Source organism: Osmerus eperlanus, chromosome 5, assembly GCF_963692335.1.
Source record: "Osmerus eperlanus chromosome 5, fOsmEpe2.1, whole genome shotgun sequence".
Lineage (NCBI taxonomy): Eukaryota > Metazoa > Chordata > Actinopteri > Osmeriformes > Osmeridae > Osmerus > Osmerus eperlanus.
In genome coordinates this window covers 4197365-4212752 of record NC_085022.1, presented here as the reverse complement: position 1 = coordinate 4212752, position 15388 = coordinate 4197365, and the positions used below count along the sequence as shown (strand labels likewise).

The 15388-nt window shown below is 47.0% G+C and overlaps 4 protein-coding genes across 5 annotated transcripts; 2 read left to right on the top strand and 2 right to left on the bottom strand.

The window, feature by feature from the left end:
• Positions 1–331: 331 nt before the first annotated feature.
• si:dkey-238o13.4 (uncharacterized protein LOC560780 homolog) lies at positions 332–3833 on the bottom strand. Its single transcript, XM_062461209.1, has 6 exons — positions 3563–3833; positions 2485–2592; positions 2265–2404; positions 1811–1907; positions 1397–1521; positions 332–1265 (listed from the first exon to the last, which is right to left on the bottom strand). Exons 1-6 carry the CDS (start codon positions 3645–3647, stop codon positions 1089–1091), a joined length of 732 nt encoding a protein of 243 aa, XP_062317193.1. The 5' UTR covers positions 3648–3833; the 3' UTR covers positions 332–1088.
• A 147-nt stretch (positions 3834–3980) lies between these two features.
• Positions 3981–6615, top strand: spata2l (spermatogenesis associated 2-like). 2 transcript variants are annotated; one of them, XM_062461207.1, is made up of 3 exons: positions 3981–4149; positions 4617–4974; positions 5148–6615. In XM_062461207.1, exons 2-3 carry the CDS (start codon positions 4630–4632, stop codon positions 6219–6221), a joined length of 1419 nt encoding a protein of 472 aa, XP_062317191.1. In that variant the 5' UTR covers positions 3981–4149; positions 4617–4629; the 3' UTR covers positions 6222–6615. The 2 variants fall into 2 exon arrangements, with proteins under 2 accessions (XP_062317191.1, XP_062317190.1); XM_062461206.1 differs by having other exon boundaries at positions 3982–4153.
• Positions 6616–6671: 56 nt separating this feature from the next.
• pdf (peptide deformylase, mitochondrial) lies at positions 6672–8566 on the bottom strand. The gene is made up of 3 exons (XM_062461208.1): positions 8435–8566; positions 7495–8128; positions 6672–7312 (listed from the first exon to the last, which is right to left on the bottom strand). The coding sequence occupies exons 2-3, from the start codon at positions 8081–8083 to the stop codon at positions 7155–7157; spliced, it is 747 nt and encodes a 248-aa protein (XP_062317192.1). The 5' UTR covers positions 8084–8128; positions 8435–8566; the 3' UTR covers positions 6672–7154.
• Positions 8567–8764: 198 nt separating this feature from the next.
• On the top strand, positions 8765–14438 carry LOC134020613 (uncharacterized). The gene is made up of 8 exons (XM_062460770.1): positions 8765–9015; positions 9220–9443; positions 9585–9683; positions 9897–9998; positions 10471–10584; positions 10705–10813; positions 11072–12625; positions 12669–14438. Exons 1-7 carry the CDS (start codon positions 8856–8858, stop codon positions 12538–12540), a joined length of 2277 nt encoding a protein of 758 aa, XP_062316754.1. The 5' UTR covers positions 8765–8855; the 3' UTR covers positions 12541–12625; positions 12669–14438.
• The last annotated feature ends 950 nt before the right edge of the window (positions 14439–15388 follow it).

Genomic DNA, 15388 nt, shown 5'->3' with positions numbered 1-15388 from the left:
CTCTCCGTCACTTTCAGTCCCGGCAAAATAGACTTCTGATCTGAAGTGTCTGGGTTCGGGAAAGCTTGTTCTCCCTCTTTCGAATGTAGACGGTATTCTTTTCCTTTATAGAGCTTAATCATCATCCGGGATGCAATGTAAGGATTTGTGAAAAGGTGTGTTATAACGATTGTGTGTATGTACGTAAGAGACAGGAAGACTACATGTAGCCGTTAGCCAACAAAGGCACGACAAAACCTACCTTGGACCAGGCTCCTCTCTGGCCCCTCTACCACCCCTCTGGACTCTGGCTTCCACCCCACCCCCCACAGTCATCCAGTGCATCTCTGACTAAACTCAGGGTCCTTTATTGGCATGTCAAATATACATTCTTGTGGCTAAAGCAGGTAGCTAGTTCAGCCACTGACAGGACAGCAGGCATCGAAATAAGTCAAGCATATAGCTAGCAATGTGAACAACAGACAACAATGCCTCCTCTAATTCGCCCTCTGCTCTCTGTCAGCTGGGGCGTGTAGTAGCAGGGAAACTTCCCACCTCCTCACCCCTCTCTCTCACTTCCTCACCCCCGCATTGTTTGTTTACAGGATGCCCTAGATAGTGGGTGGCAGATAATGGGCCAGCTGCCGGGGTGGCTGTGAACAGGACAAGGGAGTCACGCTACGGGGAAACTAACATACCAATCCCCCCCCCCCCCCCCCCTCCTGAAGGGGATGTACCCCCATCATGCAAACAGCCCTTCCTAACACATCCTACTGTACACCTCCCTTCCTCTCTCTTTCCTGGTTTACTGGCTGTCTCCTCTGTTGTTTTCTTTCTGCGAGTCCTGTCCTTGTCCCTCTGCCTTCCTCTCCAAGTGTCCTTTCTCATCCCACTACACACACACTGGCTATACGCAGGAGCTCAACATAGCTTGGAATCCTCTTCATCATCATTACAGTTTATATAGTCAACACATGCATATAAAATAAGCCAACAAGCCAACAATCACATTAACCAATAACAGAATAAGAACAATCACAAAATGGAATGCGGAAAAACAAATGAAGCCATAGCTCTGGGGTTGGGGGTGTAGATATGTGGGCATAGCTCTAAAGTTTTCCCTCTATAATGAGGTTTTTTAAGTCTGCTGGGCCATTGAGGGTGAAGACAGAGTGAGAGGTGTTTCCTCTCTCCACCAGACTGGCCACGGCTTCTCCCAGGTCCAGGTGGCTGAGGAAGCCAGGGGCCATGCGCTCTGGGGGGGCCACTCCTGTGTTGATCTTCACCTGAGAGACAGGGGTCAGGGTGTGGGTGAATGGCACACATGTATGATATCCTGGGATACGGTATGTGTCTGTATGGCTCCGTTTAGATCTACATGGGTCTGAACTGTCTGGGTCAAAGGCGTATTCTTCACCTGGTTGAGTTTGCAGGGTACCTCAGGGTACTCCTCCCGTAGCACCTGGCAGAAGGCCAGAGTGCTGGCCGCACCCACCGTCAGGAAGCCAGTCCCTGGCATCAGCAGTTTCTCTCCAGCGCCCCCTAGAGCCACACACACGTCACTGCACTACGGCCCTCAAATCGCACTCCATATAGAATGGAACGGGGCGTTACGTGTTTAACTGACAATGGCCGGGTTTCCCAGATTCGTTAAGAAGCTCTTAACGCCAAGAGCTTCTTAGGAGCGTTCTAAGAAGAGCTTCTTAACGAATCTGGGAAACCCGGCCAATGTTTGTTTGTTTGAAAATGTCAGAGTTCTTTTTTTGGTGAAAGGGGAGGGTTTCCTATGTAGGGGGCGTGGTCTGTGATAGTGGTGAGGTGAGGTACTCACCTGTGATGAAGGTGTAGGTGCAGTTGGGATCATCCCTTACTAGGGGGAAGAAGGCTTTCCATGATACAAAGGTGCTGAACAGCAAGGTTTCCATCACCTGGACGATCGGAGAGAGAGAGAGATGAGGAATACTGAATGTGAATGACAAGATGTAAACAACAACAAGCGGATGAACGGAATCAGGGGACCGTTTTCAACATTGCACACACGCACACACACACACACCATTTGAGAGGGAGACGGTGGCAGGGACAAAGACATGCCACTAGAGCGACGGAGCAGAGGATAATGAGAGCTACTGAAGTAGAAACGATAACATCTCTGAGTGGAGCTGACAGAAAAGGAAGAGGGAGAGAAAACAAAAGACACTAATGACAGCTGAAGAGGGACCAGTGACGTCACCTCTGTGGGTCGAACGAGCACGTGAGGTCATGTGAGGGGAGACCGGACTCACCCAGTGGAGCTCCTTCTGAGACTGGGTGTGCGGCGGCCCACCCTGCCACCAGCTGAATCCTAGAGAGGAGACGATGTCCGTCACCTTCCCTACAGACTTCAACAAGACCTTCTTCACCTCCTCTGCCCCGTCCTCTGAACCTGAAAGGAGCACACATGGTCTTCGTTGTCTCCCAAAAGACACATAGAGATGGATCAACCGATAGATCAAACCTTCTTACCAACATCCCCCACAACGGTGGTTAGATTGTCCTTTGTGGAGGGCGAGATGAAGCCTTTGAGATTCTCAAGTCTGTTGTTGTCTCTGGAGATGACGGCCACCTTGAAACCTGCACACACACACACACATCCTAGCTGTGACTTACACAGGGTGGGTGACACACGTTGCTGCTTCACTTAACTGATATAAAGCTTACATCCATTAGGCTATTGTTTATAACGTTCTTTATAAGATACTGGACACGCCACTGACAGATGGTGAATTGATAGATAATGAAGGCAGAGACATTACACCCTTTTAGTTAAGGTTAGATTAGTTATTGGGGCCATTTTACACATATTTAAGCCTTCTTTGTTGAACGATAGAGGCCCTTTAATGGTAGAAGCTATTGTCTGTTTAATCAGCTTACTCTGTGTTTGGAAGAACAGACGGAGTGTGATATGAACATGAAAGAGTATCATATTATCACTGCCAATCATCAAGAGATTTTGAACCAAAACGTATTAACCTATATTAGACTATTTCACCATCAACAGGGCTGTAGTTTCGTATATAGACTTGTGCTTGTTAGCAGATCAGGGTCACAGACTAGGGAAAAATCATTGCTGGACTAAGCCACGTTCAGACATAGACAGTGTTGTCACATAACCATCAGAACGAAATACTTTTAAAACGTTATCACAGCGCATTTAAACAACATTTGACTAGCCTAAGAATCTATTCATTAATTCAAGGAAGAAATAAAACAAGATTTCATGAATAAAACAAATGTTTAGAACCTTATATACCGCGCGTAAAACAGATTGGGTGGTTATTTTACGCAGTAATCACTTCGCCAGGCGCAGCCAAATTAGGTATTTCCAATTATGGGACCTTCATGCGTTAAGTGAAGCAATACAGTCTATACTGTCTGTCTTGCTGACTTTCAATAAATCAACCAAAAGCTTTCTAGAAAAAAAAGACATAGGTGCACTGGTAATGATATCTTTTCTGCGCCCTGACCTCGGTCTGATTCATTACCCGGTGAGTTGGTTCCAAGCGAGAGGTCAAACTTCCGGGGTACCTGACTGACATCTTACCTTTGTCAAGCAGTCCTTTAACTATTCCAGAACCCACTGTCCCTGCTCCTCCGAGAACCAGAACTAATCGGTCTGCGTTTGACATGCTCGTCCCTAAATAGTGCCGATACTGCGATTATGTGATGCTGGCGCTTTGTGGAGACCACTTGCACAGTTTAGGACTTTTAAATAAATCCCAGGGGGCACAGTTCCGCCCTTTACCAGTGTCACTCGAACCACGCCCACATAATATAAAATGAAAATATTATAGGCTCCAATCTCCTTCCTTCCTTCCTTTCTCTCTCTCTCTCTCTCTCTCTCTCTCTCTCTCTCTCTCTCTCTCTCTCTCTCTCTCTCTCTCTCTCTCTTCATCTCTGTATTCAATTATTGTGTAGGCACAGACTACATATAAATTCAAAACTTTCCCCACCATTCCGGGGCACTGTATAACAAAACCAAGCGCACCTGCCTTTTCATGATGACGGTGTTTGACACGTGACAGTGATTACTTTACTCAACTTGAAATCACGCTCACAGACCTGTTGATGCTGAAACGGTGGTCCGGAATGTTTCGTGAAAATATACCTACCTAACTAACCAAACAAGTAGTAGGTGAGCATTTCAAGTGTGTTGTAGCAAACAGTATTTCTTTCAGTAAAACATGTTCGCTATCATGGCTTGTGGTACTAGTAGCTAGCTAGCTACTTTAGGCTAGCTATCAACTTCCAAGTTAGGGAAAGTTAGCGTAAGTGTAAAAGATGCGTTGGTTACGTTCTCCTTTTATATTGAAACATGCCGATACCAGGTACTAGCCTTGCATGCGTGGTAAACGCTCTTGGTCTACCAAAGAAGAGGCTAGTAGTTAGCTAACACAACTTCTTCCCCTTGTCGGGTTGGGGAATTCCCAGCCTTAGTTTTGCTTTCATTTCTGGTAATACAGTCATACGCCGAAAAACCAGGTTTCTCGAGCCACAATTACAGTAGACAAATACTGATATTTGAAACAATATGAACTTGTCATTCTGCTTTATTTGGCACTACACCTAGCTCAATTAACATGTTGTGTCCCACGCAGAGCCTGCGAGAGGATGAGCGGCCTTGACAGAAAAGCCAGAGACCTGGTGGAGCTGTACAGGACCAGCCTAGAGCAGCGTATTGAGCAGGGGGATTGGAACCTGGTTTGTAAAGATGAGAAGCTGTCCCAGCAGGTGGAGAGACTTCTGAGGGATGACCGTGCCCAGGGTGTGCATGCATTCCCTGGGGTGGACCCCCTGCGGGTGATGGAGGAGTCACTTCTTAGGGGAGGTCCTACCCCTAGCAGAGCAGGGGTGGCAGGTGGACTAGATGGATTGGCGAAGGCTTTTGAAGTATTGGAACTAGCGGCTTTGAACCTGTACCTGTGTCCCTGGAGAAAGGAATACCAGGTGGTAAAGGTAAGGTGGTTCCTGCCAGTAGGAATGCCTTATTTTTTATCTATGAATAGTTTTCCCTTTCACCAGCATACATCTCTATATCACAGCTGTCAAGCTATCAGCTGCAACTAGTGAAGGTTTTGCCATTGTCTTAAACAAAGTGAATTTTGCTCTCTCTCTCCTTCCTCCTACAGATGTTCTCAGGCATGTTCACCCATTACATCAAGCCCTCACTGTCCGAAGCACAGATGCTGGAGCTGTTCGGCTTGCTGGGATACCAAGCTAGCAAAGCCAGGAACAGCGAGGAACTCTGCCTCAGTCTGCCAACACGCCCTCTGGACACTCTCCTCTTCCTTGCCTGTGCCTTTTTCACTGCCCGCTGTGAGTGTCGCATCCTGCTGACGGCCTATGACAAACACACAGGGGCCGGGGGAGTGTGTGGAGCTGGAGCTGGGGTTTGGACTCGGGCTGGGGCTGCAGAGTGGCAGCTCAGCCTGGTGCAGGAGAGACTGAGGGGACACAGCCTCGAGGTAGCCCTGGACAACACCAAGAGGAAGTTTGACACCCCAGCCCTGAAGGAGGACTTCCTGGAGTCTTCTGCCACGGGGAGAGATCTGGATCTGTACACGGCTGAGGGACTGAACCCCAGCCAGGGAGACATGGGGCTGGGCAGGGACGGTCTGCATTCACCCTCATGGGCGAGTGTCAGTACTGGCACATCACTGCCAGCTATGAGAGACAGCAATGGAGTCAGGGAGCCTGTCTGCACCTCAACACTGACCTACCGTCTGACAAGGAGCCCCTCTTCATTGACCTCCAGCGCCAAGCCAAGGGAGAACTCAAACGAGCCCAGTAGAGGGGACTCCTTTCCTCCCAGCCTGTCCTCTCATGTGTCTCCACCTTCACGGCCCCACGAGGCTCAAGAGCAGCACTCCCCAGTGCTTGTTGACCCCTCTGCAGGGCCCCTGGGAGGGAACCCCGCCCCTCAGCCCATCCCCCTCCACGAGTGCTGCGATCCGGCCGGCTCTCAACACCCAGAGCTAGTCTGTAAGAGTTGCTTGGTCTTCCATGTCAATTCCTGCAAAAACGTGGAGTACTGCAAGGATCACCATGACATCTACAATCTGGGGCTCTGTTCCAAGGGATGCTCTCAGCCTCCATATATGCTGTGCAGATACTGCTATGCCCAGTACTGTAAGAGATGCTGGTTCCGAAAACCTCTGCAGTGTGACTGTGGCCAAACTTTTGACCAGTCGTCCTCAGTTTAGTTTGCTGACCGTATATCACACTGTGATGCATAGTTAACCGGCTAAACCACTGTGCCTTAACAGCAGTGCCAAATAATACTATTTACTAATACTAATACTAATTGGAATTCAACTTTAGCAGTGAGAATGGAAGCCTATAACGTTTGCCTTAAACGTACTTCTCTATCTGGAGGAACTCTGTTTTTCTATTCTTCTGTTAATGTTGTATGTTCTGGCCTTATGCTCATTGTCAGCCTATTTCAGCCATTAAAGGGAGTTCTTAATTTAAACAGCATCTTTAACCTGTTTAGAGTTGTTTGAGAACTGTAAACTGGAGTGGCATGTTCAATCGTGCTTGTGATCAAACTTCTGTCTGGAGATAACAACAAATGAGGAATAAATAATGGATTTTAAAGGGGGAATAAGTGTCTATTCTGTTCATATTTGTCTTTGAATTAATCTGAATTTAAACGTTTAAAATCAGATTTGGCTGACAGTGTCTTACATCATAGTTGAAATCAGAAACAGTGGTCTAGTTTAAATAATTGGATTATTGTGAACATCATAAATTGTCCAGAGGTTTCTTCATCCAATGAGTGGTCTGTCGTTCACATTCATGTGTGCAGCATGCCACCTACTGGCCAAGGTTGACAGAACATCAAAATGTCACCCCTGGCATTTTAATGTCTACCACAAGGCTTTGGGTTCTACAAAAATAACTTGTTTAAGCCATACCAGGCTACATAGCCCACAAATAAATTAAAAAGCAAACCTTGGAAGATTTATTCAATAGATTCAACTTGTCTGGTATGTGTTCATGTCCAGGACCACGCTGTGGTTGGCTTCTGAGGGGCCTCAGAACACAGTCTCTCCTAACATGTCTTGTAAATGCTCCAGAAAGCACCAGTCCAAGAGGACTGATGCCCTCCAAGCCCTGGAATCTGTCCACTGAGCCTACTCATTGTGCTCCTCCCACTTGATGTTGATGAAGGTCTTGGTGTCCATGTGGTCAATGTAGAGAACCCCATCCAGATGGTCCATCTCATGCTGCAGGATCCTGGCTGGCCAGCCACTTACCTGCCATGTGACTGGCTCTGCCTTCTCATTGAGCCCTGACAAACACACACACACAATAACTCACTATGTGGCTAAAACACCTTAAAGCACGTCAAACTAATTTAAAGCCTACTTTAATCTTGATTGTGTGTTTCTTGATCCTTTTAATATTGTTGATTATGGATTGATTTATGGAAAAGAACGATATTGACTAGGTATCCCCCTGACTGCATCTTACCTGAGACCTCCACTTCCAGATAGCGTGGAACCCTGGCGGAGAACCCCGAGATGCTCTCACAGGCCTCCTGGAACAGAACCGTGCGTCTATCCAGAACCCGGAGCTGGGGGTTGATGAAGACCCTCAGCGGGACCACAGCCACGCCCCTCGCCTCCCTCGCCGCTGGCGACACGTCCTTCAACATGCTCTCCGGGAACTCGAGGGCGAGGATTCGCAGTGGCACGCCCACCTGTGGCGCGCTCAGCCCCACACACTGCAGCTTCCTCATCACCTTCACCATGGCGCCGATCACTTCCTGCACCTCCGACCCCAGCACCGCCGACGGGTCGACGGGGGCGGCGTGGGATCGCAGCACAGGGTCGCCCACCTGGCACACGTGGGGGTAGGGAGGGCTAGGGGGGGGCTTGATCTTGTGTTTGATGTACTGGAGGTAGGAGCGCACCTTGATGTTGGAGGAGTATGAGCGTGAGGGGGGTGTGGGGACAGTGCCCCATGTCCAGTGGAAGAAACCACCGCTGAGGGGAGGGCTGGTTGTGCATAGTCTGCCGACCCTGGACAGCGGAAGGGCGGAACACAGGGCTCTGTTCATGGCTGCGTCTGGGTGATATTCGTTTTTTAGTCAGCTGTGGTCCACCTAGAAGCAGAAGAAAAAACTAACACTTATACTTCCATATACATACTATAAACAACAAGAACAACATCTCAACAAAACTCTTATTAAACTGTGAATGAAGTATTAACATTAACAGGGTGACAGAGCAGGGCGCCCTAACTATAATCCAAACGGCATGAATACAAAACACAGCATAGACTTCATTAGCTTCAATGGTGAGCTCATTAGCTTAAATGATAGTTTAGCTATCTGACCTAACTGACAATGAATGCCATGCAACCCTGCCCCGTGTTGAAATGTCATGCATAAATTGACTTTCTCCATTACCTTGCCACGTGTGTTTTTATACTGATAGAAGTGGCGACCTTGGTATCATTGTCGTCTTTTTATAATCTCACAATCTGAGGAGAGAAAATAAGCATGTTTGGTTCTCCTTGAGGATACCATCGATACACTTCCGGGTCAAGTTTAAATATTCAATCTTAATTTCACAATAAAAGTATCTCCAGGACTATAGCGTTCATGTCAACGGAAACAAGAAGTTTTTGCGGCAGAAGACTTTTAATTTGGTTACGTTTGACAGCCGTGAACCAGAATTACTACGTTTTCAAAAAAGTTTGAGGTTGGACAACGGCGTCTCTAACTTGCCCGTACATGTTCATTTTCGCCGACTAGTACCAACATCATTTTTTGTCTAGTGAGGACCAATGACCGGTCTTCTTATTTCCATCGAATATCGACCAGTCAGATGATGCTTGAACTGGCAAAATTAGCGACTGCCAGACCGATGGAGAGATACTGTGGACTCCTCAAGACACCAGACATCAAATGTTTACAAGACATTACGACTCTCCCAGTGTGGATCATTGAATACGCCTGGGCGCAACAGAAGATAGAAATATTGGAAGGTTTGCACAGGTTTTATCTATATTTTAAAGCAAATTATTAGTTGTATTTTACACCTCGTTATTTATGTCATGATATAATAGAATCACCTAAACAAACGGTAATAACATTGTATTTGCTCAGTACACCGTAGTCACAGTAGTTTTATATCTTATAAAAGTCTTATAAAACTGTAAATAACGTTTGTGTTCGCGTGTGTGTGCTAGGTCTGAATCCCAGTCTGTGGCCAGATGAAAACCTCGGTTCTCTAAGCCTGGAGGAGCCCTGGAGGCTGAGGACAGGTGCTGCCCAGGCCTGGTGCATTGTTAGGGCCAGGGATGTGGCCCGCTTTCACTGGGTGCTGGACCTCCTGGATGTCACCTTCAGGCTACTGCCTACCCTGGTGGCCCCCATCAAACACATGAAGATCATGTATGGCCTGAAGACCATGGTATGTACACTGGTCTAGATGCCGGAGTGTGTGCTCGCTGATCTAACACAGGCCTCTGATGAGGCTTTGGCCTGCACACTGGGAGAATGTTGACTCTCAGTGGATAAGCCCCTGTTTCCTGTTTCCTGTTTCCTGTTCCAGATCATTATGTGGATGCTCCGGGAGGACCAAGGCATAGTGAACACTGTCAGGAAGACCATCCAACTCTTCCCATCTAGACTTCCTCAGTACCAGGGATGTGTAAGTAACATGCAAGCATCATTGAGGAAGTTATTCACTTAACTTGCCCTCAGTAGGGTATGAATATGCTGTGCATCCTGAACTTGATCTATCACTTTTTATGGTGTATTATTAATTGATTGACCTATGTGGTTAAATACAATTTTAAAACAGCAGCGTTTAATAGATGTCTGTAGTGAATGTAACTATCATGTATACTCTCCTCGCATTCAGAGCCGCCATGAAATGTACCTGATGAGGAAAAACCAACAGGAATTCAAGACCCTGGCCCAGAGCCTCGCCATGGACCAGACTCGGAGGGAAGCTTACATCCAGGTCTGTTCCATCCTCTCTCTCTCTCTCTCTCTCTCTCACACACACACACACACACACACACACACACTGGCCTGCTCCATCCTCACACACACACAAACACTACTGTGGCAGGGACTGATGCCATGCTTTGACTTTAACAGTATCTTAGCTGAGGAAGGACATGTGGTGGTTGATTCAGTTGTAAACTCTTTGTTGGTGTTTGTCTGCTTGCTTTCTTGTAGAGGGTGCTATACCATCTATCCTTGAGCCTAAAACAACATGCTAGTGGACCATAGTAATAAATCTAGTAGTCTAACAGCATTGCAATTTTGTTTAAAGCACAATCAATTCAGGTGAGTAAAGGCTCGTTATTTTAACTAGAAGCCCTCATTAAGCAAAGTGGCTTTTGCTTGATGATGTCTTTTAGTTAAAATGGTGAGCCTTAAGGGTTGAGTGTATACATTAACTCCTATATTGTATTGTTGTATGACAGCATCTGATGCAGGAGCAGTATGGAGAGAGTTATGCTCAGAAACTAGAGGACCGGCTCGTTCACTACCTCCACCAACTAGACACAGTCCTGCCCAGGGAGACATACATTGACCAGGTGTGTGTGTGAGAGAGAGAGAGAGGGAGAGAGTGAGGGAGGGGGAGAGAGAGAGAGAGAGTGCCAGTGTATGCATGACCGTGTTCTGCTCATGAGCGTGGTGTGTGTGAATATCCCCAGCTGTTGAAGAAGGACAGTTCCACTCTGCTCCACGAGGAGCAGCTACTGAGGAGGCTGCTGACCTGTGAGCCTGGCTCCATAGCTGCCTCCCTCAACCGAATACTGCTCTGTGAGTCCTGCCCAGCATCACACTCATATACACAGGACTCCATTTCAGATTTATTATGTAAACTATGTAGAGTACAAATGCGTACATACCTCAGACAAACTTCCGGTCTGATACTTCATGTCCATAATAGTCTACAAAAGAGGTTAATACTAACTACGTATTATATCATAAATGCTATATTACTTCATCTATATCACTAGAATATATTCATCTGAAGTAGTTGCCTAATCAAATGGTCTCTTTCTTACGTTTCCTTAGCCCGATCCTCCCCCAGGTGTGATTCCAGAAGAGCTGCCCAGAGGGAGGGGGTAGGGCAGGGGGAAGGAGGTGGTGGTGGGAGACCTAGGCCCCCTGGGGGAGCTCCAGAGGACTTCAAGGAGGCCTCCACTGTGGGGGGACTGAGTAAGGTGGTGGACCCCCCGGCCCCGAGGCTCAGAGACAGTAGGCGGCGGGGCAGCGAGGAGGGAGGCCTAGCCAGGTGGTCATGGGTAACCCCTTGCTGCGGGGTGGAAGAGGGGGCCGGGTTGTTTACGGAGACAGACGAGAACAGCCCCCTGCTCCTTGAGGAGGAGGAGGAGAGCAGAGGAGGAACAGAGGAGGGAAATAGAAAGGAAGTGGATGGAGGGGTGGAGATATTGAACTGCGGTGACGTGGATGATGGAGAAACGACTGAGCAAAGTCAAGACAAGACGGGAGAGGAGATGAAAGAGCGGGAGGGCAGCCAGGGGGGCAACTCTCCAGACGAGGAGACCCCGCCCCTACAGCTGTGCTCCAGACATCAGAGGTGGGTGAGGAACATTCTGCACCAGTGTTCAGAGGAGGAGGAGGAGGAGGAGCTGGCCTCTCCCACCACACTCCACCACAGCTGCACCTCCTCTGAGGACCTCACCCCCCCCGTCCTCCCCCTCCTCCACCACAGCAGTCCCTCCCTTCTCCACCCAGCTCCTCCCACAGAGCCTTCTACCTTTAGAGGAGACACCCCCTCTACCTCATCATCCCAGGACATCACTCCCTCCCTCCTCCCCCAGCCTCTCACCCCCCGTGATGGAAAGACCACTGTTAACCCACACATCCCAACCAAGGACAGGCAACATTCTGGAGGAGCTGGGGGAGTGGCCTTCCGTACTCACCCAATGGGCTTCGGAGCCTACATCCTGCGCCGCCCGCACCACATAACTCCACCCCAGCCCTCCTATAGAAACGAACAAACCCCTTCCCTCCTTCAATCAACTAGGTCCACTTCTCAGGAGATAAGCTCTTGTCCCCCTCGGATGAGGCAGCTCGCTGTGAGACTACACCGCCTGGACACCCCTCTCCCGACGCTGGCTGTCCTGCTGCCCCAACCCTCCACCTCCAGACCCGGCCCTGGGGGTGCACACCACCCTGCTCAACATCTTCCTCAACTCCCGCTCATCATCTATGGTAACAGCCAGACCCCAGGCCTCCAGGGCAGCCCCCGGGCCGGCCCCTGGCTGTCTGCTGGTACCCTGGCCTTACCTCTCCAGTCCAGGGTCCTCCAGCCCCAGGTGCTTCTGACCAGACTGCCCCCACAGCAGTTGACCAGTGGAACCCTGCAGTCTGGGACGGAGGAGGAGGAAGATGAGTGCTACGATTTAGACGTCAACACACTGTATTCCAGCAGCGAGTCTGATGAGGATGTGGACTGCCAGAGTTCAGATCCCAACTACAGGCCGCACAGGAAGATTTCACATCACGGTACAGCGTGACGGGAGTAGATGTGTTAGGATGTAGCTGGTTGCTGAAATCATCTGTCCACTCTCATACTGGTCAGGACCGAGGATAGTTGTACAGGTTTCCACTTCCACTGTGGTCAGGACTGAGGATAGGTGTACAGGTTTCCACTTCCACTGTGGTCAGGACTGCAAAGTATCTACAGTTCGCACACTTTAACCTGAATGCAATGACACACAGTCCAACTGCACTTTTCACATATTTACTTAAGTGTGTGTGAGAGCTTTTGTGTACTGTACAATGTCTTTGCTCAGGCACTAGGTCTAGGTCATGTATGACAGCAGTTACTGACATGAACCCAGACTTTGGTGACCAATCACTGCCTGCCTATCCGTAATTTGACCAATCACGGGTGACGACCCTCAGGGGAAGGGGATTGCATTGAGAGATCTGTGGTGGCGTCATGAGGGTTCTCCTCTGACCCCCTCCCCACACACACATGACCCCTTCACTGTGCACATGTTGACCCAGAGGGCAGAGTGGTCCATGCAGTAGATTTCCACTGTCTGAAGGTAGCTTGAGGACATAGGTGTAGCAGGCCAGAGATGTTCCACAGTTCATCCAAGAGCACTGTGGGAGGAATTACTATATCTTTAGTGTTGCATTGTTTATTAGCGTTGAGGGGTTTACGACATAATCGTGTGGCTATTGAACAAACACATTATGATATACCAACTCTGGAAAAAATTTAGATCACTGCACCTTTTTCTTTCATTTTTTTTTTAAGTTGAGAAGAAACATTTTGAGTGAGGAACAGAAGGGTTAAATTTAAGAGGCCACTGTGCAAATGTTACCCTTCTGTTCCTCGCTCTCAATTGTCCTTCTCAACTTTTTTTTAAATGAAAGAAGAAGGTGCAGTGGTCTCCATTTTTACAGAGCTGTACGAATGTGATAAGGGATGTTATTGTTTTTTGTTTGGAATGAAAGTGTTGTTTTTTTAAGAGGTGGGAGGAGGACTGTGGTCTGGTCAACACAGTGTGGAAGGGTCCAATATTGCAACAACTTACTGGCAATGTTGCTACAATGCTGGGTGTCAGCTGGGGAGTTAACTTACCCGGGTATGTCGCATAACCTGCTTTCTGGAATACCCCCCAAGTGGTCTGGTTAACACAGGGCCGGAGTGTCCAGGACCACATGGTCAGAGGGTGGAGGACAGGTCCAAAGGTGGTGGGGAGGATTCTGTGGAAGAGTTTCATTACCTCCGTTTTCCACTATTTATTTATTGTGAGGTCATGTACTTTTGGTCAATACCGACGCAGGACAGAGTGACTCTTTGATCAGCGTGTTGTTGCATCAAGTCAACACTGCTTATAGCTTGTGATGAGCGTCACCAGGATGGAGTCCAATCAGCATCTATATGGAGCTATGAAGTCACTGCCTGTGTTTACAATGCATAATAGCCTAGCAATTGATTTGTGAACAGAACCTATGAACTGTGTTGAATATCTGTTATGTAAAAAAAAGTGTGTACTTGTCCCTGGTTCATAATGATGTGTAACTAGTTATTATTTTTAATTGTGACTTTCTGGTTTGTTTACATTGCTTTGTTTGGTTATTTTTTTATAATCAGTTAATTAAACATTTGTGGGGGATTTGGATAACCCTGAATAGAAACCCCTTTTGATTTATTTTTCGCAATCTTTATTTACACCCTGCCAAATCCAGGCAGCAGAGTTGCAAAATGATCACCCCCACCTTATGTAAGTTGCACTTTTTCAGAATGTACTATTGGCATCCCTTTGCTGTTGAAGAACACTTACAACATATGTTTATTGCTTTGTATTTGTCTTTGGTTAAAAAAAAACACATTGAACAGCCGTGAACTGAAGCTTATGCCTTGAATAGCTCATTTTATTGAACATACAGGGATGACGCACAAGCCAGTGGGATTTGGCAAACAGCATATAGGAGAAAAAAAGTGAGATTTTTACTTGTGCCATGTCATAGGTAACAATCTGCTTAGGTGTTGGAATAAGTAACCAAATAATTAGAAATCATTTTAAGTAGAAACCCCTAATGGAACAGTACTATGATAAAGTAAACACCTCACATTCGAAATTCATCTCGTCCATCTAATGAGGCTGGTTTCTTATTCGTATACACTGCGTCACCAAACAATTTCAAATATTTGCATGAAACATTTTGTTTAAATGAAATTTTCAGAATGATTAAATATATATATATTTTTTTTAACAACCCAACTTCACTTAGGAGTTATGCTGGAGGAGAAAAAGATTATGTTCTAGGATGAAGACACAAAACTTCAGGTTCATCGAGTGCACCATCCAACTGCTGGTCCAGGTCCTGCCGAGAGAAACGGGATGGTTGGAGTCACGAGATGGAGGTGTACATGTTTTTAATACTAAATCTAAATCCAAGGTTTCTAATACACACAGTGGACTCCAACAGTTCATTGACAAGTGTTGTTTGTTAGTATAGGCCTCGTTAGGTTAGTATAGGTCTATAAGGTTAGTTTAGGTCATTATGTGTATTAGAGGTCTAGTATATTGCATACTATTTTGTATATTAGAATGTTTATTATTCTTATTATTTTTATGTTATCTTATTTTATTTTAGCTTATCATAGATGTAATCTATGTTCTTAGTACTTACATGTTATGTTATGCCAGGTTGCTGGCGTTGTCTTGTCCCAAGAATTTCAGTGCCCAGTCTGACCTTGTGTTGTTCTGTGCACCTGACAATAAAAACTTGAAACTTGTTATCAACATTCATAAAAGACTTATACATATACAGTATGTCAACAGAATAATAATGCTGTGTTTGGTTTTTGATGAATGATGAAAACAGATTTTGGTATTGGGC

What these genes read in the sequence shown, in the direction of transcription:
- spata2l (XM_062461207.1), top strand. Translation starts at nt 4,630, where the DNA reads ATGAGCGGCCTTGACAGAAAAGCCAGAGACCTGGTGGAGCTGTACAGG. An exon ending in AGGAATACCAGGTGGTAAAG is followed by an intron (nt 4,975 to 5,147) that starts GTAAGGTGGTTC and finishes TTCCTCCTACAG; the next exon opens with ATGTTCTCAGGCATGTTCAC.
- LOC134020613 (XM_062460770.1), top strand. Translation starts at nt 8,856, where the DNA reads ATGATGCTTGAACTGGCAAAATTAGCGACTGCCAGACCGATGGAGAGA. An exon ending in TGTATGGCCTGAAGACCATG is followed by an intron (nt 9,444 to 9,584) that starts GTATGTACACTG and finishes TTCCTGTTCCAG; the next exon opens with ATCATTATGTGGATGCTCCG. An exon ending in GGGAGACATACATTGACCAG is followed by an intron (nt 10,585 to 10,704) that starts GTGTGTGTGTGA and finishes GAATATCCCCAG; the next exon opens with CTGTTGAAGAAGGACAGTTC.
- pdf (XM_062461208.1), bottom strand. Translation starts at nt 8,083, where the DNA reads ATGAACAGAGCCCTGTGTTCCGCCCTTCCGCTGTCCAGGGTCGGCAGA. An exon ending in TCTGGAAGTGGAGGTCTCAG is followed by an intron (nt 7,313 to 7,494) that starts GTAAGATGCAGT and finishes TGTGTTTGTCAG; the next exon opens with GGCTCAATGAGAAGGCAGAG.
- si:dkey-238o13.4 (XM_062461209.1), bottom strand. Translation starts at nt 3,647, where the DNA reads ATGTCAAACGCAGACCGATTAGTTCTGGTTCTCGGAGGAGCAGGGACA. An exon ending in CACCGTTGTGGGGGATGTTG is followed by an intron (nt 2,405 to 2,484) that starts GTAAGAAGGTTT and finishes TGCTCCTTTCAG; the next exon opens with GTTCAGAGGACGGGGCAGAG. An exon ending in CTCAGAAGGAGCTCCACTGG is followed by an intron (nt 1,908 to 2,264) that starts GTGAGTCCGGTC and finishes CCGATCGTCCAG; the next exon opens with GTGATGGAAACCTTGCTGTT.